Source organism: Fusarium keratoplasticum, chromosome 3, assembly GCF_025433545.1.
Source record: "Fusarium keratoplasticum isolate Fu6.1 chromosome 3, whole genome shotgun sequence".
In the NCBI taxonomy this organism is placed as follows: Eukaryota; Fungi; Ascomycota; class Sordariomycetes; order Hypocreales; family Nectriaceae; genus Fusarium; species Fusarium keratoplasticum.
The window spans coordinates 3,296,221-3,319,930 of NC_070531.1; the positions used below are offsets into that span (position 1 = coordinate 3,296,221).

At 52.9% G+C, this 23,710-nt stretch overlaps 7 protein-coding genes across 7 annotated transcripts; 5 read left to right on the forward strand and 2 right to left on the reverse strand.

Moving 5' to 3' along the window:
• Nucleotides 1-3,717: 3,717 nt before the first annotated feature.
• On the forward strand, nucleotides 3,718-4,764 carry NCS57_00434900 (uncharacterized protein; the record flags this gene model as incomplete). The annotated part of the gene is made up of 1 exon (XM_053054310.1): nucleotides 3,718-4,764. One exon carries the CDS (start codon nucleotides 3,718-3,720, stop codon nucleotides 4,762-4,764), a length of 1,047 nt encoding a protein of 348 aa, XP_052916470.1.
• Nucleotides 4,765-6,172: 1,408 nt separating this feature from the next.
• On the forward strand, nucleotides 6,173-6,757 carry NCS57_00435000 (uncharacterized protein; the record flags this gene model as incomplete). The annotated part of the gene is made up of 1 exon (XM_053054311.1): nucleotides 6,173-6,757. One exon carries the CDS (start codon nucleotides 6,173-6,175, stop codon nucleotides 6,755-6,757), a length of 585 nt encoding a protein of 194 aa, XP_052916471.1.
• A 684-nt stretch (nucleotides 6,758-7,441) lies between these two features.
• Nucleotides 7,442-9,500, reverse strand: NCS57_00435100 (uncharacterized protein; the record flags this gene model as incomplete). The annotated part of the gene is made up of 2 exons (XM_053054312.1): nucleotides 9,380-9,500; nucleotides 7,442-9,318 (listed from the first exon to the last, which is right to left on the reverse strand). Exons 1-2 carry the CDS (start codon nucleotides 9,420-9,422, stop codon nucleotides 7,442-7,444), a joined length of 1,920 nt encoding a protein of 639 aa, XP_052916472.1. The 5' UTR covers nucleotides 9,423-9,500.
• A 2,739-nt stretch (nucleotides 9,501-12,239) lies between these two features.
• On the forward strand, nucleotides 12,240-12,623 carry NCS57_00435200 (uncharacterized protein; the record flags this gene model as incomplete). Its single annotated transcript, XM_053054313.1, has 2 exons — nucleotides 12,240-12,402; nucleotides 12,454-12,623. The coding sequence occupies 2 exons, from the start codon at nucleotides 12,240-12,242 to the stop codon at nucleotides 12,621-12,623; spliced, it is 333 nt and encodes a 110-aa protein (XP_052916473.1).
• Nucleotides 12,624-13,479: 856 nt separating this feature from the next.
• On the forward strand, nucleotides 13,480-17,373 carry NCS57_00435300 (uncharacterized protein; the record flags this gene model as incomplete). The annotated part of the gene is made up of 1 exon (XM_053054314.1): nucleotides 13,480-17,373. The coding sequence occupies one exon, from the start codon at nucleotides 13,480-13,482 to the stop codon at nucleotides 17,371-17,373; it is 3,894 nt and encodes a 1,297-aa protein (XP_052916474.1).
• A 253-nt stretch (nucleotides 17,374-17,626) lies between these two features.
• On the forward strand, nucleotides 17,627-18,015 carry NCS57_00435400 (uncharacterized protein; the record flags this gene model as incomplete). Its single annotated transcript, XM_053054315.1, has 2 exons — nucleotides 17,627-17,685; nucleotides 17,733-18,015. The coding sequence occupies 2 exons, from the start codon at nucleotides 17,627-17,629 to the stop codon at nucleotides 18,013-18,015; spliced, it is 342 nt and encodes a 113-aa protein (XP_052916475.1).
• Nucleotides 18,016-20,790: 2,775 nt separating this feature from the next.
• On the reverse strand, nucleotides 20,791-23,003 carry NCS57_00435500 (Cryptochrome DASH; the record flags this gene model as incomplete). The annotated part of the gene is made up of 2 exons (XM_053054316.1): nucleotides 20,791-22,435; nucleotides 22,501-23,003. 2 exons carry the CDS (start codon nucleotides 23,001-23,003, stop codon nucleotides 20,791-20,793), a joined length of 2,148 nt encoding a protein of 715 aa, XP_052916476.1.
• Nucleotides 23,004-23,710: the final 707 nt, after the last annotated feature.

Sequence of the window (23,710 nt, forward strand, 5' to 3'; positions counted from 1 at the left end):
GACACTGAAGGGTCTCAAAAAAAGACATGGCAAGGGTCAGGCCCTATGAAACATCCGGGCTGGTTTTACTTGTGCTTATTCTGGGAATCACTCGATGAGATCTCTCCGTTTACGGATGGATCAGCGCGCATTGGCCGTTGCTCTCAAGTCCCGGGTAGGTGATCAAGATCAGAGTTAACCGCCAGCATCTCAACAGCAACCGCCTTTGCGGGACAAGACCAGAATGATAGGATATGAAGAGTCGGCTACAGTTAAAGAACTTGCACCGCATGATTTAAGCATGATTTCCGACATAGAAACGCCGACGCTGGGTGAAGATTATCGAGAGGCCTTCAACAGACTGGTCTGTGATATGAATGACGGGTCGCATCGACGGCTGTCAAGGATCTTTCACATCAGCCTTGATTGCATGCTTACTCACCAAACCTCTGTCGCCAAAATGTTTCGACCAAATTCAGCAACAGTTGAAACAAAAAAGCACAGTCGTTCGGTATGAAACCTCGAATCCGCCCGTCACCGATTCCACCAAAACACGGTTCCCTCACCTGAATCTGGCGACGGCCGAATCGGAATGGCCCTCCACCACACTTGTTTGGTAGACCGGAGGCCACGGTTCCTTGTTTAATTTCCCGTTCTGTTCACAGAGTTTTTACGCCGCAGCCTCTCGGAAGCAGGCACTTTGTCAACGTCACTATGGTTCAGGTACGAACTGTTATTGTTGACTAGACACCTGAGCACTAACCCGCTTCTACTCCAGTGACGCTCGAGCTTATCGAAAGACAGCTCCCTGTGGCTTGCTCACGCCATTGTTTTGGCGTCCGTCAACGATGGTTCGCCGTAGTCTCCGCGCGCCGTCGGACCCATTTTGCGCCTCTTGCGTCGCTTGTTTTGAAAGGGCTTCTAGAAGCACCTCATCCCCCACTTGTTGGATGGTGAATTACGGTGCTGCGAATTGGTCCAAGTGCTGCCCCGGCTGGAGTCTCAGAGACGGCCTGAGACGGAAAAACATGTCAATCACGGAACGTCGCCATTCCCGCAGCTTCCGGGGTTTGTCGTATTTTCCGTCAGGGGTCGTTCTGCTCTCAGGTCGAGCCATGATGGGATGTGCTACCCCTGGCGAAGCGCTCTCTGTTCATGACCGGGGAGTTTCTTGGCCCGCCCGAGGGGATCCCAGGCGACACTAGCCAGAAAGATCAAAGACGCAAGGGTGCTCCCCAGTGTCTTCTTTTTCTGGCTCTATCGCGTTTCGAGTTGCGGTGATGGCGGCTTTTGCTGAAACCCGCGATTTGATCTGTCATGGCACCTACCGACCGACGCCATCCACTCAAGCTGCGACCCTCTTTTTACTTTTGAACGGTGAAGCAACGTCTCTACGTCGAGTCTACGAGTCAATCCGATGCACTTTTGTGTTGCGTCGTGTCGCAGAGCGGGCCTCAATCTACTGCTCAGTGCACATTTGCAATCAAACATGGTCGTACGTTTTTTAAGATTCGCGTGCGTATGTTGGTTCACTCGCAGGTAACCTTGGGATACAGGCATCGAATTCTGCCCTCTTGACATGTCCTGTGGCACGTTCATCGCCAGACGCTTGGGCGATTGATTAACCGTCCTGGTCGATCGACTTCCAGGCCTCCGATTCCTCCTTTTCTCGTGCCAGGTTCCCTTGCCTCAGCCTTCCCCACTGATCGTCGGCCCAGAAGCGTCTTCTTTGGTGGTTGTCCGGTCGTTTCATGCACAAAAATGCCCGACAAGTTGGCTGCCGGCTTTGTTTTCTCATGGCCAAGGCTGCAAAGCTTCGGAAGGATTTCAGCGAGCAAGCTTGACTCAACCAACGGCATGTCCGCAAATTATTTCTCCTTGGATTTTGGTGCCATGTTTTTCCGTCTGCGTTTGCCGAACCCCTCGTGGGGACATGGCCGTGGCGAGATGCCGTACCTAGTATCCCCCGACAGGGGAACCGGACCATGGCCTATGAACAACTCCTGCGGCCGACGATGGCCCAGCCTGCCAGCCTTGTGCCTGCTAGCCGGCCAGGACCGGGTACCTGCAGCTGGGTTCCGGTGCCTTCCTCTGTTGGTCCATGGGCGGAGGTGATGCTACATCGGGCGCTGGACACCTGAAGCACGCGGCTTCCTTTTCTCTTTCGAGACCCCTAGGAGGTGGCAGTGAAGTGTGGAATCTTCCATTTGTCCTTGTCCGTGCCCAGCTGAGTGGTGGATTTCGTTTCTACCACCTATTCATCCTGGCCTCATCCACAGGGCCGGGCAAGGGTCATGGATCTGAGAGAGTTCGACCGTGGGCAGAGATAGATTCATGGGGCCTTCGCTTTGGGCATGCGAGCGAGCGCCTTCTAGGGCTATCATCTCAAGATGGTCATCAAGGTCGCCTCTTTCTTGGCCCGCTTCGGGCTTCTATATTTGTTAACCCCCTTAAGGACACGGACTCGGGCCGGTTTCACCAGCGATATGGCTCAAACCCTTTAACCCCGTGTTGCCCACTCGTTCGGCAGATCTCTAGGACAGAAAAGGCATTCGAGTTCTCTTTTATGCGAAACTCTAGGGCTGATTCAATTTTCAGCTTTGGAGGTCTGTGTTATGACTTCAGGTATCGTAACAAAGAGGTGTTGCGACTTGACCGCGCTCTCTGTTGGTTAAACCGTTGGAACTCTGGAGACTCCTTCTTTGATGGAGCCTTGAACACGGCGATAACTCAACTTGTTCAAGCGTTACTCTCACCGCAAGTTGGTACTGACAGTGTTACAGCTTCCTTTCCTCAGTTTCCTCTTTTTCCGTTGTCCAGCCACCAATCGCATCTCTACAGCACCTCATGAACCGACCCGAGATACCAGATGATGCCACCTCGGCTTCTTCGCTTCCGTCCGCCTTTGGCCAGAGCCAGTTCCTTTCGTTCTTTGTGTGAGGTGTCATGTTGCCGAGTTCCATTCTATCGTGGATCCTTTGTCCCATGGTGTAGTCCCCTGCCCGTCGAACCGGCCCGCCTCTTTGGATTTTACCTCTCAAAGGATCCAACAGCCGAGACGATGGAATACTAGGGGATTCAGTTGGCAACGTTTTACCATACCCGTACGATAACGATGCGATGACATGTCCTTTTGACAGTTCTGTTGCCGTTCGAGGTTGGCTCATGCATGTGGATTGTAGCAAGCCTTTTTGGTGGGGATTAGACTCTGATTTTCAACTCGACATGAAAGCCTTGGATATCTAGGTGCCGAAGATATGGAGGCCATATCACGGCGATTGCATCAGCTTGTGTCCGCCATGTTCAGTTCTGGACCCCAAATGATCACCGGTTGGTCATGCCCCTTTCCGATGTTGATACCTGACTGTGCTCGTATACGAGATATCAATGGGACCCTACGCGAGACTTTGACGACTCAGAGGATGAGCTAGTGTCTGGATTTTCTGGTGGCTGGTCTGTTGGGCCACCCTTCATCCTTTGTTCGCCGTTGTTCGAGACTTGTACGGACAATGAACCTCGATACAAAAAGGATACGTCATGATCAATTGCTCTCTGTTCACATTTTGTCCTGATCTGCGAAAGATGAGCCACGAACAATGAGCTACGTGAACTGCTTAGATACTTAAGAGTCGACGAGCCGAGGGATTCCCCTCGAGCTCCTTTTTGCTGCCCTCAGAGACCAATAACTTGATTCACGTTGCCAACTTCATTACAATCACCAAACACTGAATCGTCAAAATGGTTTGGGATAACCGCGGCCGTGGCAGCCATCACAACAGGGGAAGCAGACGGAAACACCACAACGATGGGCGCAGCAACAACGGCCAACAGGATGACGGTGACCAGCAGAGCCAGCAGGATCAACATGATCAGCAAAATGAACACAATCAGAAGAACAAGCCAAAACAACAGACCCAGCAAAACCAGCAGAACCAGCAGAACCAGCAGAACCAGCAGAACCAACAGAGCCACCAGAGCCACCAGAGCAGCAACGGCCAACAGAATGGCAAATTTACCAACAATGGCCAAAACAATAGCAAGGGCAGCAATGCCAAAGTCGACTGGAACAGCAACGGCTGGGTCGGTAACAATCATAACAAAGGCAAAGGCAACGGCAAAAACGCTAGCCACTGTTGCATCTGGCAAGAAGTGTCCCAAAATCCTTATCTAAGGCAAGTATATGGGCATTTCTCCCAATTTATGGCGGACAACAAAAAGGCCTTCTGTCCAAGCTCACCCCCCTCGTCGTGCAACGTCATCATGGTCGAGGCACGACAGGAAAAGACGGCTTGGCAGGAAAAGGTCGAGCAAACCCCCAACGCAAGCATGTTGCTGGACACCGAAGCGGGTAGGTTCCTCAGCCAAGCCCTGTATGGATACTTTGAGCCATGTATGAACGTGGAAGCTCTGAACGAGTCGTACATGATCGTGCAGCAGGACGTGACGGCACCCAGCTCACAGTTGGTGGGCAAATACACGGTACGCTCCCGCAATCCCTTCCTCCCCAATGGGCCAAAGGAACTCTTCGTCCAGATACAGATCAAACTGCAGCCAAAGAAGGTGGAGATGGTGATATCTCCGTGCGATACTAATGGGTTTAACTTTGAGGGTCCTGTAGGTGTGATGAACAAGTACCGAAGGGAGCTCACCACCCCCGTTGACGGTTATAAAGTCGTGGGCGAGCTTGATGCATCTCTCAATGGGATGTATCTGTCCTTGATCATGGGACAGGCTGAAAGGGCGTGGGAGTACATTTACTCCTCTCTTATCAAGTGTCCCCAATGACCGAAAGATGCCGGATAGAGGGGGGGGAGTTGTTTCCAAGTCTGTTTGTTCTCATGTAGCTGATTTTCCCATTGAAGTAAATGCCAACCCTTGTTCCAAGTTGATTTTTCGTGTTGGCTATGGTTCTACGCTTGTATGAGGCTAAATACGTAGATGTGGTGATGTGCCATGTACCTTCATAGGGGAAGGATATTTGCCCACGAGGAGAAGAGGGGCGAGATTGATCCTGACATGTTTCTTGCTTTGCTTGAGGCCGGGAATAGCATGGGCCTTGACCGCTGGTGCTGTTCCCAAAGTGGCTTTCGCTTTGATTCTCGGAAGGCTTGTGTACAGTGTGTGGATACGAAGCTTGTGGCGGAGTAAAATGCTTACCTTTGTGTCCCTTTGACATTATACCGAGATCGAGGGCCTTTGTTTATATCTTGCTATATATAGAATCAACTCGGCGCATTTATGGGGTTCATACTTCCAGCAACAAAGAATTTGATGTAGGATGGTTGCTCCGACATGCCGAGTGAGGCTGGTGTGGATGTGGATGAGTTGGTGATATTGAGCATCACGACGTGTCTGAAGAGCCCATTACCCACAGTGACAAGGAGCACAGTTATACACGTGAACGCATTAGAATCATACAGTAAAGCTAATTAGATAATTTTAAGCTTCTACAACGGCAGCCATAGAAGGTTATTGGAAAGACAAGTCTTGCGCAAGAGACGCCACCACCTCTCAGATGCACGAGTAGAAAAAAGTGGTAGAGAATTTGGGGCTTACGAGTGTCGTGCGCATTAGGATTTCTGTAAATAACTGCAGCGAGTTCTGTGAGAGCTTCTGTACGTCTTGGAAAATCATTGCTGCCTCTCGCTGTTCAGAACCGTGTTCCGAGGCTGTGCATCAAGTGCAGCTGGCGGCTAACTGTAGCTATGTAACTGACGGGTGAACTATTTACATGCTAGTGGAGTCTTTGCCTTGGCCGTTGTTCGTTGTTCAGAAGTTTTAACTTTGCTGATTGCATGCGGGCTTTCAACGGTCGTGATTCCTCTCGTATCTGGGTTTGGCTTCACCCTCCATGCCTGATCTTAAGTCTGTCTTGTAAGGTAGATAAAGAGTGAGTTGAAGATAAACTGACGTACTCGAAAGCTAATAAAGAAAGAGATGACTTGTTCTCATTCAACAATGACAATGTTCAGTCAAACTCTAAGAGAAATGCCAAAAGACTGAACAACCATTGTTATGAACAACTGCCTCTCCAAGCAACACAGAATCTTAAATATCAACGACCTTCCTCTTAAGCTCTGATTCTGCATTCTAATAACCTTTTCACCATCAAGACAACAACTTACTACTCTATAAAAGCAACATAGTAAGCACCTGCACAACCGACCACACTCAGCAAATCATCTATCACAAGATGCCTCTCAACTTCTTTAGACGCAACTCACGCCGCACAAGCGAGCAGGAGACAGCATCACCCGCGCCCCTCGAGACGGTTGACCAAGACCGCCTCAAGGTCCTTGACATCGTCGAATCCTTCCTTACCCCCATAATCATCCCATATCCCCCCATCGTCTTCCGGACCCTCCAAGCAGAGGGACAAGAAGAGTTCACGGTTCAGCTGGCCAAACCAATCAACGCTGACATCCAAGCCAAGGAACTGTACGTCAAGTTCAAGAAGGACTCCTATGGACGGACTGTCGTGTTCATGTCAATGCAGCAGCCATCCAGCAGCATGTATGTACTCCCCGTCCCAGGCAGGCTGTACAACTGGACGACATATATGGGGCCTAATTACCGATGGGGTCCCATCACGGTCAAGGTGGAGGATTCGGTTCAGGGGCGGTGGCTGTCCACGACGATGCATGCCAGCTTTGGTGGGGATTACGTGGACTTTCGGATGAAGCAGTCCATCATGGGGCAAGGAGAGAGTGTAACACTGACTGGGCCTCGACCTGATGGCGTGTTTGCACTCGGCTGTGATCGCCTCTGGAGTCAGTAGCATGTTTGGTGCTGATCCATCGATCTTTGCATACCTTTATCACAGCAGGAAGAGGTTACTGCCGTGAATTGGTCCAGAAATAGAATTTGAATAGAACACCATAACTTTTGGTGACTTGAACAATGTCTCGTTAAATTATGCATCATGTGAACAGAAATGCGGTAATTGACCAAGTTGGTGTGCAAAGTATATGCGCCCCTTTTATATGACATATGAACATCTCAGAGATGGAGGCGCTGACTTATCTAAGCCATGTTTCTTCTAGAAATACCGGGGAAATAATTGAAAAGGGCATTCTGACCGTGTTGGTGGTGTTGCAGATGGGCATTGAGGCAGGCAGAGCAGTCATAGAGAGAGAAAGGCCGCTTCAGTCCTTGGGCTGAGAAAGTCTCTGTCTCTCGCAAACTTGGAGGATTCATGGCTTCATGCACTTCCTAGCTTACCTACCTACCTAGCTAGGAAGGCTGTGAGGTATACGGGCGATATCCATTCTGAGTTGTTGTTGATGCTCCCTTGCCTAATTGGGCTTATTCATTACGCTTCACCTGGGGTGGTGAATAAGCTTGCGACAATAAACTAACTACCAAGTGCAACTCAATCGGGGACTGATCAAAAGAAGCTGGTTCAGGAAGATGTTGTTCTATCCTGCCTAGAAGAATGCTACTGATCTCCTCTCTAGCCTGTTCAACTCCCACCTTGCATCCTCCGTATCCTTTCCTCTGCTGCCCTCGCTCTTCTCTCCCTCTCCAACCTCATCCTCATCTCCGGTGTCAACCCTCTTGATTCAGCCTCTCTCTTCTCTTGAGGCGTCTTTGTTAATCCCGCTGAGAGTGTGTTTCCCTTTTGCTTCCGGCCCTCAGGCACCTTGGGTCCTTCGCTTCGCAGCCTCTCCTCCTCCGCGCGCCGTCGCTCTGTCTCCTTTGTATCCGCTTCCTTCTTCTCTCGCTCGTCACGCTTGTCGGCTTCGGCTTTCGTCATCGCAGGCGGTACCTTGGCTGAATCCCAGGACCACTTGGCCTCCCCAAGCTCTGAGCGCGCCACACGGAAAGCATCACGGGTTGCCCGCTCGCCGGCGAGTTCAAATGGAGTCTTGCCTTCGTCATTCTTGATCGTTGGGTCAGCGCCACCTCGCACCAGGAGTCCCAGCACGAGCGGTGCAGCGTTCTGGGCCGCGGCAAGATGGAGTGGCCGTGGGGCGTGGTGGTTTTGCTCAACGGGCTGGAACTCAAAGTCGGGAGAGAGGTTGTTGTTCTTGAGGTACGAGAGGAGGGCAGGGACTTTTGATCTCCGTGTGAAAGCCTGAAGCTGAGAGGTATGTAGCAAGGCCGTCTCTTCCTCCTCTGACAACTTGGGCTTGGAGGGCTTCGACTGCGTCTTTGTCGGAGTCCCACTAGACTCGGGCTCCTTCTTAACCTCAGCAGGGTCAATCTCACGGACTTTTAGTCGGGTCAGCTCGATGAACGATCTCATCAGCTCATTCTGTGTCGCTCGTCGCGTGCTGAAAGGGAAACCTCGCAGTCGTGTATCGTTGTGCTTCAACACCTGGCCCTCGTATGGACCGAAAAGAGTTCTTCGGTTTGTCACACCCGTCGCCCGGATGAAGAGCAGTTCTGACGTGTCAAGCAAGGCCTTCCAGTCCTGAAGCAGATTCCGCACATCCTCCACCAAGGCCTGCTCGTTGTACCGTCGCAGACTTGAACCAGCTGAGTGCGCCGCGCCCTTGGCATTGTCGTTGGCTGACTGCGAGCCACCCTGCTTTCGTCGTGTCGTGTACCGATGGAACGTCTTGTGAGCTAGCACCGTCGCCTCCCGGTTCATGGTTGTGCCGTTCTTGTTTGGTCGCGGAGCAAGAGACACAACCATGGCTGCAAAGTGACCGCCTCCGATCATACAGAGGAAGATGTGCGGACCCTTGTACGCAATCTCGGGTATCGAACCGTCCTTGGGCATCTTGGGTATCGAGATTGGCTCGACCTGCTTCTTCTTGAGGACCTCGACTAGGTCCTGGTTCCTTTGTTCTTCGCCTGTGAGGATGGCACGGTACATGCCAAAGTAGGTCTTCTCTGGGAGCACAGGGGAACTGAACCAGATCAGGGGTGGCTTGCCACGACCTTTCCTGCCAGCGGTATCATCTTCCTCTTCATCTCCATTGGTTTCCTCTCGCCTATCCGCTAACCTCGCCTGCTTCTTTAGGAGTGTTGTAAGTGTCGACTCTTGCTTGTCCTCCTCTTCCTCGTCCGACTCGTCCGAATCTGAGCCCGACAGCGACTCATCCAAGTCCCCAATCAGCTTCTCAAACTCGACCTCTGACACTGGCTTCTGCCCTCGCAGCTTCTGCTTGAGGTTGTAGTGGTGCAGGTCAGACTTGAGATGCCCTCGCTGGTCGATCACCGTGGTGAATGTGAGACCGCAGAGAGAACAAGCCTGGGAGCCAACGAGGCTGCTGTCGGATGCGGAGGGGCTCTTGGAAGGGGACGAGATCGAGGATTCGACGATGGCTTCAGTGTCGGCATCGGACTTGAGCGTCAACGTGTCCAGGACCTCTGGCGGCAGGTCATAGACTGGCGATCCCAGTTAGCGATCTGAGGGGCAACAATGGCGGGGTGAGGGGTTATTTCTTACGGTACAGGGGACGCCGAAGGATATCCTCGTTAGCCTTGGCCATTGCGATGACTATTCTATGTCTGTCGTGGATAAAAGGCAATGATGGCGAACCAAGACTCTGTCCAAAGGGCGTCTTGTCGCGATACTTGAACTTTTTTCGAGGTGAGCGGTTGTTGCGGTCCCTGTATGCGTCATACCTTGTCGCGTTGACTCAGCCGGCCAAGCCACAGCCCTGAAGCCCTCTCGCTTGAGCCACGCCCATGCCATCACCGGAACGCACCCCTCCAGGTCCCCACTCAGGTACCGAATTGACCTTGGCTCCACCAGGGACCTCCAAGACAAAAGCTCCCCACCACATCCATCTCGGTGCAAGTACTTGTCTTCCATCTCAAGAACGCAAACACCAAACCACCAACTTCATTGTTCAACTTCGTTTCATTGAACAATTCCAACCAATTGCGTCAAGATGGCTTACAATCCTCCCGTCACCATCAACGCTCCTCTGGCCCCGGATCTCATCGGCATTGCCATTGCTCAGCTGCAGTACCGTTCCAACGAGCTCACCATCGATCCTTTCCGCCAGGCCCAGCGTGAGAGACACAATGCGCGACTCACTACTGATGTCCTCAACTGCCCCACGACCTCTCAGCAGGTCCTCAAGCAGCATCGCCGTGAGAACTGCCAGCTGAACTCTATGGCGGCCAAGCTCCGCACCTACAACAACCTGATGGCACCCAGCGAGCCCATCACTTCAGAGCAGAAGAGAAAGTGCCTTCTCTTCCGCTCAGCTGGATGGAACTACACCCGCATTGCCATCTTTTTCAACTTTACCCCCCGTCAGGCGCAGTACGCAATCCTGATCACCGAGGCGTGCTCCGTACCCAAGGGCAATACCGTCAGGGGCCAACTCCCCGTCCTTAACCATCCCCAACTCCTCATCGTCCTTGCTTTCACCCTGTCTTCCAGAGACGCTCGCCGCATGGAGTACAACAGACTTGCTACTTCCCTTGGATGGAAATGCAAGCCAGCCATTATCCGAAACGCGCTGCGCGAAGTCGGGTACGAGCGATATCCCGCCCTCATTCGACCCACCATCATCGAAGAATTCCGCCAGGCTCGATTTGACTGGGCCCAAGACCACGTCGACTGGACTGTCGAGCAGTGGAAGGCCGTCGTCTGGTCTGGCGAGACTCGCATCATGACTGGACCTCACGCTCGAATCCATGTCACCCGCACCATCCACGAGGAACGCGACCCGGGCTGTATCATTGACGACGATGCTCATCTCCAGAACGGCAACACCTTCTGGGCCACCTTCTCCGGCCTCAAGGGCAAGGGTCCCAGCGTCTTTTGGGACCCAAGCTGGGGCACCGTTGACGCCAAGAACCACTCCGAACGGGTTCTCCCCACCGTGAGCTACTGGATCCAGCAGCAGCCAGACACTGCCAAGTACTGCATGGAACACCGCCTCATTGCGCACTCCGACACCGCCATCCGCACCGAACTCCAGAACAAGAACATGGAGGTTCTCCAGCTGCCTCCCGCCTCCCCCGACCTCGACCTCATGGCCGTCGCCTGGGACATGATCAAGACAAAGATCGAAGAAGACCGCCTGGTTCCCCACCTCCGAAGTCGCAGCGCAGTTGTTGAAGCTATCGAGACCTGGAACTGGATGGAGGAGTCTCACCTGATGACTCTGATTGAGAGCATGCCTACCCGATGCCAGGCTGTGATCGACGCCGATGGCATGTACACCCCTTACATGTAAGGTGGACTCGACATGACTGGATGGACTTGACGAAGGATGATGGCTACGAAGGACAATGGCTATGAGGGATGATGGCTACGAGGTTACGAGGGATGAAGGAACCGGTAATGAAAAGGGCTTACAAAAGGATCGAATTCATGTGAATAGCTATAATGACCCCTAATAGAAAGCTAGATTCGCACACTTGCTGCTTTCACCTGTTCATTGTGCATAGTCAATTCACTCTTTTCCATTCCAAGTTGGCTGTGCTTATTGTGTCCCTCCACATTCTTTACCACATTTCGCCCATCTCCCCCAATGCGCCGTGATACCCAAATTTGGTGTTTCGGACTTGCACAGGACCTTGTACCGTGGCGCGTGCATTGACACTGTATTCTCGCGAGATGAATTAGGAAATTTAGGAAAGACCCACATAATCTGAGAGAAATCTGAGGTTGTCCCGCCGTGGCTGTGAATCACGGCCTCAGAAACCAAACCCCCCCGCTTCCATTGACAGAGTGAATCACGGCCCCGCCAGAAAATACCCCGCCCCTGGCTTCATGCAACCCTTTTGACTTGGTGAATCACGGCCTCACTAAAATTCTGAATCACGGCCTCGTCAAAAGACACTCCGCCCCTTCTCTTCTTCGAACCCTTTGACAGAGAATCACGGCCTCGCTAAACTTGCATTTCGGTGCTGCTGGCCCGGTTCATGGAGGGGCACGCGAGCGCTGGGCGCCGCACCTTATCCCACCTGTGAGCTGAAGTGGGCAGCCAATCGCCGACGACGTCAACGTCACTGGTGCGCATCTTTCAGCTCTCATCTTCCAAGTCCCCCATGTCTCCCGTGTCTCCATCCTTGGTCTCACAACCTTAAGTGCACCCTTGTCTCATTGCGTCAGTGGATCTTTCCCACCCGCGATCAAGAATTCGGTCCTTGATCGACCCCGCCTTGTGCGGCCTCCTGCCGTGTGTGACGATGTGTTGCGCAGCTATATAAGGATGTCGTGGGGGACGTCCTGTGAGGTTCTTATCTTCTCTCGTCATCATACCTGAAACCTGTACATTCATCTCCAAGATTCTCCTTACTGAAATACATCAATTCAACCGTTCACCTCTTCAATCATCATCATGGATTTGCTCAACAAGGTCACCGGAGGCGGAAGCAACAACGCCGACCAGAACCAGAACCAGAACCAAGAGTCCGGCAGCGGCGGCGGTTTCATGGACAAGCTCAACGGCATGGCCGGCGGCGGTGCCCAGGGCGAGAAGAACGAGGATGGCCTCGACAAGGGTAACTCCCTCACAAACGCTCGATGGTGAATCAGTGCTAATGTGCTTCCAGCCGTCGACTACGTGCAGGAAAAGTTCCTCGGACAGGGCGACCAGAGCAACGAGAGCGCCGCCGAGCAGGCCAAGGACGAGGCCATCTCGGACTTTATCCGCGACAAGTACAAGGAGACGACGGGCAAGGAGTTCTTTGTCTCGGACAAGGACAAGAAGTTTGGTGCCTAAGCTTAAGGCTTATGGATTGTACGATTAGCTATGATGAAACCTGTATGAACCTGGGTCTGCGAGACCCTTTTGATGACACTTGCTGGCTTGTCATGCCAAGGAGTACCCGTGGGTGTCAATTGGATACGAAAGTGATGCTGATTGATGATCGATACGCACTGAGATCCATTTCTTATCAAGGTGCATGGGTAAGTTCCAGGGTTCTACGCTCCACGCGGACGGACAAAAACTTGAGACACCAGGACGGTTGCGCTCAGTTAAGTCAATAAAGAGTATTCACCTTATAGCCCAATTATGAGCTAGATAAGAGATAAAAATAAGAAATAGTATCGTAAGTCTATGAACATTTTAGATTTAGGGATGCGTTAGAAACCAGAGATCGTTGACTCAATGTCACAACAGCCCAGTTCAATGACCGTCGCGTGCGCCAACTCTGCAAACAGATGGGATCTCAATGGAATCAGCAATTGATTCTTGGCAATATCATCCTGCCATTTCAGAAATTACGTGCCCTTTCGTCTGATCTTGGGCCTCATGCAAGCTATTTAGTGTTGAGCTATTTGGCGTTGAAGCAAACGGAGAATGGCCACGCCCAGGGGTGCTTGGCCGTAGCCCCGCAATACCGCAAACATAACCAACACAAGAGATGGAAGAGCCAAATGCAGCAGGTCACTTCAGATCCCGGTTAATAGCTGTTCGGCGATTACTTAGATGGGATTCATCCTTCGTCTGAGATGCACGGCATCAGAATGAGGATAGCGGTGAGGCTGTGCTGACGTGGTCGCTTGAAGAACTCGGCTGACAGGCACTAGGCAACCAACACTTCGACTCATCACCATCACCATCAACAGCAAACATGCCTCGTCCCGACAGTAGTGCGATTGTAGGCGAGCTACGACAGACAGACAGCGCAAGTAAACGCCAGATCGCTATCCGCCAATTCACTAAGGCCCTCCGTCGTGGAGACCGCTTCCAGCCGACATGGGATGCAGTGGGCGGAGCTGCTGGGCTCGCCCAGTTGATGGCCGAGTTCAGCGTCAACGACGTGCGTACAATGTGCAAGGCGCTGGGACGTACTGGGTCGGCTGAGAAGGCAAGACCTGAAAGACGCAAGGCCCTCGGTGAGCTTGTGGAACTTCTGTGCAATGGGGGCGAGGATGATCGTCCGCTGAGGGAGTTCTATCAGAACATTGTGCCGGCGTGTACCATGGACGTGGTGGAGGAGTGGGAGAATAAACGACATGTCGAATGGACATCGCAGCAGCAGAAGAGACTGTCCCTTGGACACCGCGAGCAACATGAGAAGAAGTTCCTCCAAGACATCTTTTCTCGTGGCAAGGAATTGACCTTCTTGTCGCAGAGGAGACTGTTTTGCGGGAATATGGCCTTTAGTGAGGAAATTTTGAACACCCTCCTCGCCAAGGAGGGAGATATCCGAGTCCCTGATGACTTTGTTGACGAGTTGGTCATGCCGCTGCTCAAACGCCTGCTCAAGAGGAGATTCGACCACGAAACGCGACAGAAGTATCTGCATCTCGTGGTGCGGTGCGTTCAGAAGCACAAGAAGGTTATATCGGATCAGTTCAGCCTCTTCCACGTTGGCGGGCCCTTTCAGTACACAATCAACCGGTGGTACGAGGCGCCCGAGGACAGCGACGTCAAGGAACGGTTCAAGAGCGACTTGATACAGCTGATTGAGCTATCTCCCACATACCAGCGACGAAATGGCGTAGAGTCGCTCCGCAATGTCATGAGCATCGCTAGGAAGCTCGATAAAGAGGCGAGATATGAGCTCCTCCGCCTACTCTTCCTCCATGCCAAAGGATACAACAAGACCGATATCGACGATGAGTCAGAGTCTGGTCTTGCTCGACTGAAGACATTGACTACCGAAAAAGGCCTTTGGCCCGCCGCTTTGTTCTTGGGTATTGACTCCAAGAAGGCAATGCAGCTGTTTGAGAGACTGGACAAGGCCCACCCAAGCAGCGACTTTTTGAGCCCCGGACCCGACCACTTGGTCATTGCGCAGCGTCAGAGGCCTGATATTAGCACCTTTGCAGACGTCGAGGTTGCCAGAGCACTGTTCATCCGCACGTCAAAGACCGAGAATGAGCACGAGGGCTGGCTTGAACGTGCTCGCACGCTTGTCCAGGAGCGGAGGGTGAACTCTCAGCAGGCTCGGGAGCCAGGACTTCGGGCCTTCTGGGCCATGTCGGCGCTGAATCTATGCGTCGCCGCCGCTGACACTGAGACGTTGGGAGATACTGTTCTGTGGGCACGCCGTTTTACCAAGGACACTCTGGCGTGCAAGGAGTTGTATGGCCCAAAGGTGTTTAAAACAAAAGAAATAGCAGCTCTCTTGGCTGCCATGCCAGCGGAACCCATAAAAACCCCAGAAGCCGCTATGTCATTCACGTCTTCAGTGGTGAAGGAAGATATCGTGCGCGCAAACAGGATCCTCATCAACCTCCTAGAGACGGCAACCAAGGCAGTTGGAGAACCCGGCTTCCAGCGCCGGGACTGGGATAACGTGATCGGCCTCTTGAGAGTCGTGGCAGACAAGAGATTCGACAACGTGAAAGGTTTCTTGAAGAAACTCAAAAAGTGCACGGCGGCTGAGTTCGCAAAGTGCGAGACGGTCATGGTTGAGACGGTTTGGAAGCCGACCATGGATACTCTCATTGAGGCAGAGGCCATCGTTCGCAATCCGACATCCGATGCCCTCCGTGATGCACCTCACTCTTCAGCCCTCATCGGGCGCTCTCGCAAGTTTGAAGCCTCAGGCCTCTTTGCCTATAAGAAGCTGGCATATACGGCCATCTCTCCTACGCAGCTGGCATACCTCGCGAGGTTTCTCCTGGACCAGATGCGGGCCCGCCTGGGGTCGGAGGCGATGCGCGTGCACATGGGAGACATTGTTTCAGTTATCGAGAGCATTGCCAACTCTGACCAGCCAGCTTTGGCTTCCCCGTTCATCCGAGATCTTGTCCTTCACGATGAGGGCGCTGCTGAGAGTTCTGCATGGCATCGGCAGCTCCTCAGTGTGGCCTTTCTTTCGTCTCTTCCGGCCAAGGCAGCAAAGGAGATCCTGCAAAACATGGGCGGCGCCATGACGGAGAGACTGCAGCAACAGAACGAGATCTGGGACAAGAAAGAAGAGACGGACCAGTCCAAGGAGGCTGAAGGGGAGGCCAAGAAGCCTCAGACTCCTTGGATCAAGGTCACCACAGTCAAGATGCTTGCTCAAATTCTGCAGAACAACCTCTTCATCAACGCCTCGTCGTCTTGCGACATTCTGATCGGTCTGCTCGCCGAGGCACGACATATTGACATCCGCATCACCATCACTAGCAGTCTGATCAGCGCCATAAAAGAACCAACCTGCCCTCCAGAGCTACGTTCTCACATTCTCGACGCCCTCGAAAAGTACATTGTGCCTGTTGTCGCGGACCTCAACGAACGACGCTCTATGAGAGAAGAGGACTGGGCTGCTGCCGAAGAGGATGGCGCTGCCTTGCCTGCTGTTAGTGAGGAAACCCCTCTGCTGGCGCTTCTAGTCGAGCAAGCCAACTCTGCCAAGCTCAATGAAGACGACAAGACACGGCTTGCACAGCTCATCATGACGGCACTGGAGCAGTCGGCGATCAACAACGCTCGCTGGATGAAGCTCTTCCTGGCAAAGAACAAATTCCATCTCGGCGAGGGCGAGGAGCTCCCCAAGATGCCAGTCAACATCACGATGCTCGCCTCGATCTTTACCCAGCTTATGGCCTACATGCCACTCTCCGTTTTTGACATGATTCGCTCCGTGGTGTTTACCAACATCAACCCGACACCAGCAATTAAAACCATCACAAAGTTAATCAAGAAGAACCGCGACCTCGTAAACTCCAAGCCTGGCAAGCATTGGCTCGCGCAGTTCAACGATCAGGGTGTGGATGCGTTCAAGTTTGGACTTTGGAGCTCCGTTCTCGCGCTGCAGAAGCCCAGCCACGAGACCCAGTCAAAGCTTGAGGATGGCAAAGGGATCACTATCCACACTCTAGAGGACTTTTTGCTCGATGCTGTGGAGATTCTTCTCCAAAAGGGCGAGGATGACTTGATTGAGAGACTCGTTCTGAGGCTCTGTGAGGACCGGTTCCGGAACCGTGAATCTTGGACCAGCTGGCGCGAGAACTGCTACCCTCTTATTGAACGAATCATTCTAAAGACGGAGGAGGTCCGCGTCCGCCAGCGCAACGAGAAGAGCGAAGGCAAGAAGCCTGTCCTGCTGCCCAACTCGACCCTGATGAACATTGCCATCCTTCCCGTCCCCTTCCCTGGAGGGTCACCTGAAGAAGAAACCGAATTCATCTCGAAGCTCCACCAGATGACAGAGACATTCGCTTCGCGTCGACGACCGTATCACAACGACTTTACGCGTTTGAAGAACGACATCAACAATTGGCCCAACAGGAAGGAATTTGTTCGCTTCGCGCTGAAGTTGGCCGAGGAGACCGGATACGACGTCACTTCAGGCGAGGAAGCTGAGCCGGCAGACTATATGTGCTTTGAACTTGCGGAATACCTCCTCACCAAGGCCGACGATCCAAAGGACAAGGACATCATTGTCGAGGCCAGGGAGCTATTGGACAGGTGGGCGAATTGCGGCGACGAGGGTGTGAGAGAGCTGGGGATCAAGTCCCGAGAGCAGCTGAAGCGTCAGAGCAAAGGGAGTTGGTTCAAGCGGAGAGAAAGCGAAGAAGATTAGCTTGTTTACGTGTCGTTTCACAACAGATTTGTTACATAAGTTGGATGTAGCGAAACAGGGCCGCCTTCAGGACATTTGCCAAGATGTTGGAAATCCGAGACGAGTCAGGAGGCATAACGGAAGTCGGTAGTATAAATACCAAGGTTTTCTTCCATGGCTGAGACTTTGTCTTCATCAACACCGACACCTTCACTTCTCTTGAAAATTGCCCTTCTTTTCAATCTCCGCCGGCCGGATTCCTAAAATTACCAACATGAAGTTTCTCCCCATCGTCATCTCTGTCTTTGCCGCCACATCTCTGGCGCAGAATGGGTAAGATAGATGCGACTTCTTGTCGGCTTCGCTAATGCTGGACACAGGTGTGGCTTCCCCGATGGCCCCGACTGCGAGTCCGTCGGTGTCGGCGCCAACGGGCTGGAGCAGTTTGTCGACCCTGACGGATGCTGTCTGTTGCCATTCCGCTGTGGAAATGTTGCTGGCGAGCTGTGTGAGCGAGTGAGCGGTAACAGTGCCGGCAACAACGGAAATGGAAACACAAATGGCAACGGAAACACCAACGGAAATGGGAATGGGAATGGGAATGGCTTCAACTTTGGCTTTGGGAGGAACAGGAACAACCGCCGACGAGTGTCACGAATCTAGATGCTCATGATCTTTTATGTGGTGTGTTGAATCTAGAAGACAGCATCCGCTAGTTGACAGCTGAGCCAGCAACGCGGAGCCACAGAGAAGGTCGAGGCAGCCGGACTGCCCGCGCTTCTGGGTTTATTAGAGGGTTATCCACTACCTAAGTTGTAGCGCACATCCGCTAATCTATACTTGGGGCCTGGCTGCGGCGGTGTAAACACACTTGAAGCATGCCCATCCCCAGGTGGCCCCAAGGGCACATCTCTGATCCGTTGTTTTAAGCCGATTCGTGTCATTTATTCTCACGTTGCTGCCATACTTATTTAACACTGTTTAGCGGCAACCCCAAACAGGTCCCACGTTGCGTCGAATTTCGAGCATGTGGTGGTCGATCATCGGGCTCCGAGGTAGCTCATTCATATCTTCCATCGACAAGAAGACGGTCCAAAGGCCGCCAGGATGTTAGGCTTGTAGGACAAACTACTCACAATACTTCAACCGAGTCATATTCACCTTGCATCATCACCTCTATAGCCAGCCGCCTCAACATACCAAGATCCCAGTTCCTGCGATTTACTCCTGGGGTTTCGCCGCCGATAACCTACTTGGCCTAAGCTATTTATATTGATGGAGCTCACCTAAGGTGTGAGCGCTAACTACTTTCTCAGAGATGCTAAAACGGCGGCCACCACCCGGCTGATGCGGGAGGACATTTGCGAAGGGGATGTCGAGTTCTTGTTCAGGTAGATGGCTGGTTTTCAGCTTTAGCTTTTTGAGCTCGACTTTGACCAGATCGGCAGCCTACCGACGCCAAAGACGAGTTTCCCGGCTCCGATATGCCCCTTGACTTGGAAGGTGCATGATATTACTTAAAATGGAGGAGTAGATACTTTTGGTATGTGAAGCCTCGTCTCTATTCCTTCGCCTCTTCTCTGAGGAATGTCCCCTTAGCTGATCAAGCAACCTAGGTGACCGAGCTGAAGGGTTCCCAACTACCACCGAGTATTTCCAGTACGTCCTCGGCTAAGACTGGAAGCCTCCGATGGTCCAATTCAGTAACAGGGCCATATAATGCCGAAATGAGATACACTTCTTTCAAGGTTTTAAAATCTCTAGCGCCTTACATAGTGAACGGTGGGTATGACCGTGGCCCGTTCAAGCTCATTTGCGACGACTTTGGCCTAGCCAACTTAATTCTCAAAAGCGAAGACGATCTCGCGGTCGTCGGGGTTGTGGATCTTGAATGGTCATACGTTTGGCCGGCGCAGCTGTTCGCATCGGCGCCCTGGTGGCTGCTTTAGGACCGCCCCATCAACATGGAGTGGGATTGCGACGACCATTAGCCCCCCGACGTGGCCGCCCGGTATTTCAAATACCTAGAGATCTACAAGCGTGTTCTGGAGGAAGAAGAATCAAAACGAGCGGGTCACGAGAAGAAGCAGGTTTCTGAACTCGTCAAGTGGTCTGAGGACTCCGGGGTCATGTGGTTTCACATACTTCTTTCATGCGGTTTCAACGGCACCTATAGTTTCCCCTTCACACAACTACGACAACATATAGGTGTCGATAAGTGGAAAAGTCTACGATGGAAAGTCGACCAGGAGGAAGTGGGGGAGTTTGTAACGCAAAAGATAGCACAGTTGGAACAGTACAATGAAGAAGTGGCAGAGATAGAGGTGGACAAAGCCCGTGTAGACGGTGGAGACATGAGTCGGGAGGATTTCATTGCAGCGCATCACTGCACTATACAGAATTAGACCGAGGTACCTTCCAGGGCACCGAAAGGGAGCGTGAGGGATTTGGATACCTTCCCGTGGAAGAGTACAGATGCGCTCTCTCTTAATGACTCACGATCCCAATGGCAGCCTTGGCCTTGTCTTATACACCATGCTTAGAATCATAAAAGGCAGACAGGCTCTGACAAGGCGTCTTGCGATGCCTCAATCTGATGGAGGAACTCAATTGTTTCGCAAGGCGGGGGACTGGGAATTACGGGTTATCCTGTGAGGCAGTCTTGGCGGTGCTGTGCTGTGACGAATTGGAATTCGGAGAATGGGGGGCGATGCTTCGCATGGGCGAAATTCGTTGTGAACCCTCACTCGCTTGTGAGGTTGATACAGCGCAATCACGGATCCAGAGAGTCCGGATCCAAAGCATTTCGGAAGCGAGAAGGATTGATCCATCAGAAGCTTCAATTGTGACTATCCGATCGACTTGTGCCCATTCCGTTCTTCTACCTGGGCAGCTTGGAGAAGAGGATGTCGAGCATGAGTTGCGCCAAAACTACCTTTGCACATGCCCCCCTACCTAGTACATCGAGCTCACATCCCTTGAGAAAAACAAACTAATCATGTAAAAACAGTAGAAACCTCCAGTTTGAACCAAGCATGGAGTTTATCACCAAGAATCAATCAATTTAAAGCCAAGTACACACACCCCAGCTCGCCCTTCTCAAAAAGGCTACTGGGAAGCCTCAATATTTTACTCGCATGCTTCTTAGAAATTCATATAATGAACAGATTCGACTGTCCTGTTACGAGTGGTCAACTTTTTTGTTCCCCCTCTGTCCAAGTTGGCAGCAGGTGCGTGTATATAGCTGCACTCGATATTCCAGCTCCATCAAGAAAAAAAGCAAAGATCCCCTTGAACACACAATATCGTTTCTGACCCTCAACACACTTCGTCGTCCTTGTGATATCACCATCCTAGTGGGTACCACGCTTCATGTTCATAGTTCCATGCGAATGGATATACCCGCCATAAGGGTAGTAGTAGCTGAGCCTCGGGCTGCTAGACGTGAGGTCCCAGGTGGGGAGGGAGTTGGTGGTGGTAGGCATGAGGGGGAAACCCGTGAGGGTAGGATGGTGCGGGCATGTACCGTGGGGGAGGCCCGTTGTTGTACTGCATGCTGTTGGTGGCGAATCCTCGCTGGAAGCCGTCGTTGCCGCCGCGGAAGTTCGACATGCCGTGACCTCCTCGTCCGCCGTTGGGGTTGCCATACCCGTTTGAATTGCCTCGCCATGACATGGCTTGGTTTCCCCCGGGAGCCCAGCCACCGCGAGGGTGTTGGTTACTCTGGATGTAGGATGCTTCGCCGTTGTAAAACTGTCGATCGCTCTCGGGAGAGGGAGGTCCCCCGTTTTGTCTACCCATGTCAGAGTAGTCCCCCGATCCGTTCGAAGGACCTCCACCACCGCCGCGACGACCACCGCGTCCGGGTCCTCGTCTCCAGCGGTAGGGTCTCCGTGGGCCTCGGGGCTTGCGGTCGACCTGGAAATCAATCTTCTTGACGGGCTGCGTGACCATGATGTCGTCGACGATGCCGTACTTGAGCAGTTCCTCCTCATCCGTGGTCCAGACTTGAAAAACATTTTCCAGCTTCTCAATGTACTTGACCTCTGGCACCCAGGTTCGCACGTAGGCTCCGTTGCTGTCGTAGTCAAAGGCTTGCTTGACGGGGTTGAAGATGCGAGCGTCGCCACGAGGGTCGTTGCCCACACCAGCCACGTACTGCCAGTTGGCCCAGTTGGAAGACACGTCGTAGTCAACGAGCATCATCTCGTACCACTCTGCTCCGTAGCGCCAGTCGATGCCGAGGTGCTTGGAGAAGAAGCTAGCAACGTTCTGTCGGGCTCGGTTGGAGGTGTAACCCGTGTGGTAGAGCTCTCGCTGTGAGGCGTCGATCAGGCCCATGCCGGTTGTGCCTTCGAGGAATCTGTTAATGATTCTTCCGACCTCCTCAGGAGAAGGATCCTGATCAATAGCAGCCGTCTTCTTGTCAGCCGTCTTCCACTTCTTCTCGTACTGACCCGTAGCCCCCTTGAAGCCTGAGACTCTAAAGAGCTGGGCGCCAAACTTCCTGGTGCACAACCGCATGTAGTCTCGCCACAGCAACTCGAATCGTACAGCCTTGGTGCCCTCGTTCTCGCCTCTGCCAAAGCCTCTAGACCGGACATAGGCCTGATCCGTGCCATCCTCAAGCTTCATCAGCTCCTCGTGGATGGAACGAGCCGAGATGCAACCCAGAGCCAGGTACCCTGAGAGCTTGGTACTGTAATCGACTCCAAGAAGCCCGTTCCTAGTCTCTTGATACGTGCACATGCCACCAGTCTTGACGAGGTGTCGAACGCGTTCCCAAGCAAAGCTTTCACCGCCGTCAAAGGGGTGCGCAGACTTGGCGTCCTGGGGCAGGACGGGGGGGTTTTCGAGCATGTAGTCGATGGGCTGTAGGAGTCGACGCTCAAACTCTTCGTAGGTGTCCGGCACTTGGAAAGGAGCATCCTGGGGCGGGGTCCAAGGAGGGAGAGGAGGTAGGGATCCGGCCTGGGGGCGGGGGAGGGACTGGCGAGGGCGCTCACGAAGGGGTTCTTGGGTCTTGCGGTATGAGGTGAAGACATCTGGGAGTTCCTTTGGGTTGCTCAGGCCCGTGTCACGACTTTTTTCGTGTTAGCAGATCATCAATGGTGTCCTGTGGGTGAGACAAGGGTTGGGGCAACTCACTCATCGATAAAATACTTGTCATCCCGCCACAACTTGAAGCCAACGCTCTTTTCAGAGCACACAGCAGAAACAGCATCCTGATCATCGACTTCTTCGGATGACACATCTTCGGTCATCCAGACGGCATCAACAGAGTGGTGGTTGTCGTTCAGAGCTTGGATCAGTTGTCTCACAACGTCGGAGAAGCTGCCAATACGCAACACCAGCCCGCTGCCCAGATCCTCCAGGCTGTCCTTTAGATCCCAGACTGACTCTGCGGTGAACTTTGCTCGGTGCGGACCACATCTCCAGAAGCGGCCAACCTGACTTAGGGCCTGGGGGTAGGGGGACTTCTGGTTCTCGGTGAGGAAGCCAGAGACCTCGATCTGGTGGGGCGGCAGGACGTAGACGGGGAGAAGGTGAGTGAAGCCATGGTCAGCGGTTGCCAGGTGGTGGAGGATGGGGTTGTCGGTGGCTCTGAGGTCGCGGCGAAGGAGGTAGACGAGAAGTTTACTCCCTGCCATGTTGGCGAGATTTGCGGTGAAGGGAGAGTTGAGAAACGGAGCGATGGTGAAAATGGTATAGCGGTCCTCTTTTTTTTTTCGGATCCGATGAACAGACAGATCTCGGGAGGGGAAGGTAAGATATGAGATCTCCCACTAGGCGGGCTGTGCGGGAAGGGTCTGGACCTCTGTGTGCCAGGATGTTTGGGCTTGATGTACTGGGATGGTGAGACTCGGGCCACTGGCTGCTCAGTCGGGTCTCGAGGTGGTGGTGGTGGTGGGCGGCACTTGGTTGAGGCTGCTACAGCAGATGTTGAGGGGGAGGCTTTGTGCGGTGGGAGTTGAATGAGGGCTTATACTTGAGGATGGTTGGATATCAGATGGACAGGCAGTGGGTCAGGGCCAGAGGAGGCTGGGTCAGGGGAACGTCCAAGTGAAGTGGTTGTGTCAAGGTATGTAGAGAGGCAACCGGTAAACTTGTAGGTGAGCTAGAACTCGACTCGAGAGTAGACCGGTGTGTAGATGTCAAACGGGTCATGGATCCTTGCGTCTCTGGATCTCGCTACATTAGTGGCTCCAACGGTTCCTGGCTGAAGGCGAAACGAGACAACAACGTCGTCGATGGATGCGGGTTATCGGTAGATCGCCACGGGGCAGGGCAGGGTGTGCGTGTATGATGCGCTTGCAGCGTCCCCAGACGTCTTGCCTGTCTGCCGGCTCAGTATGGA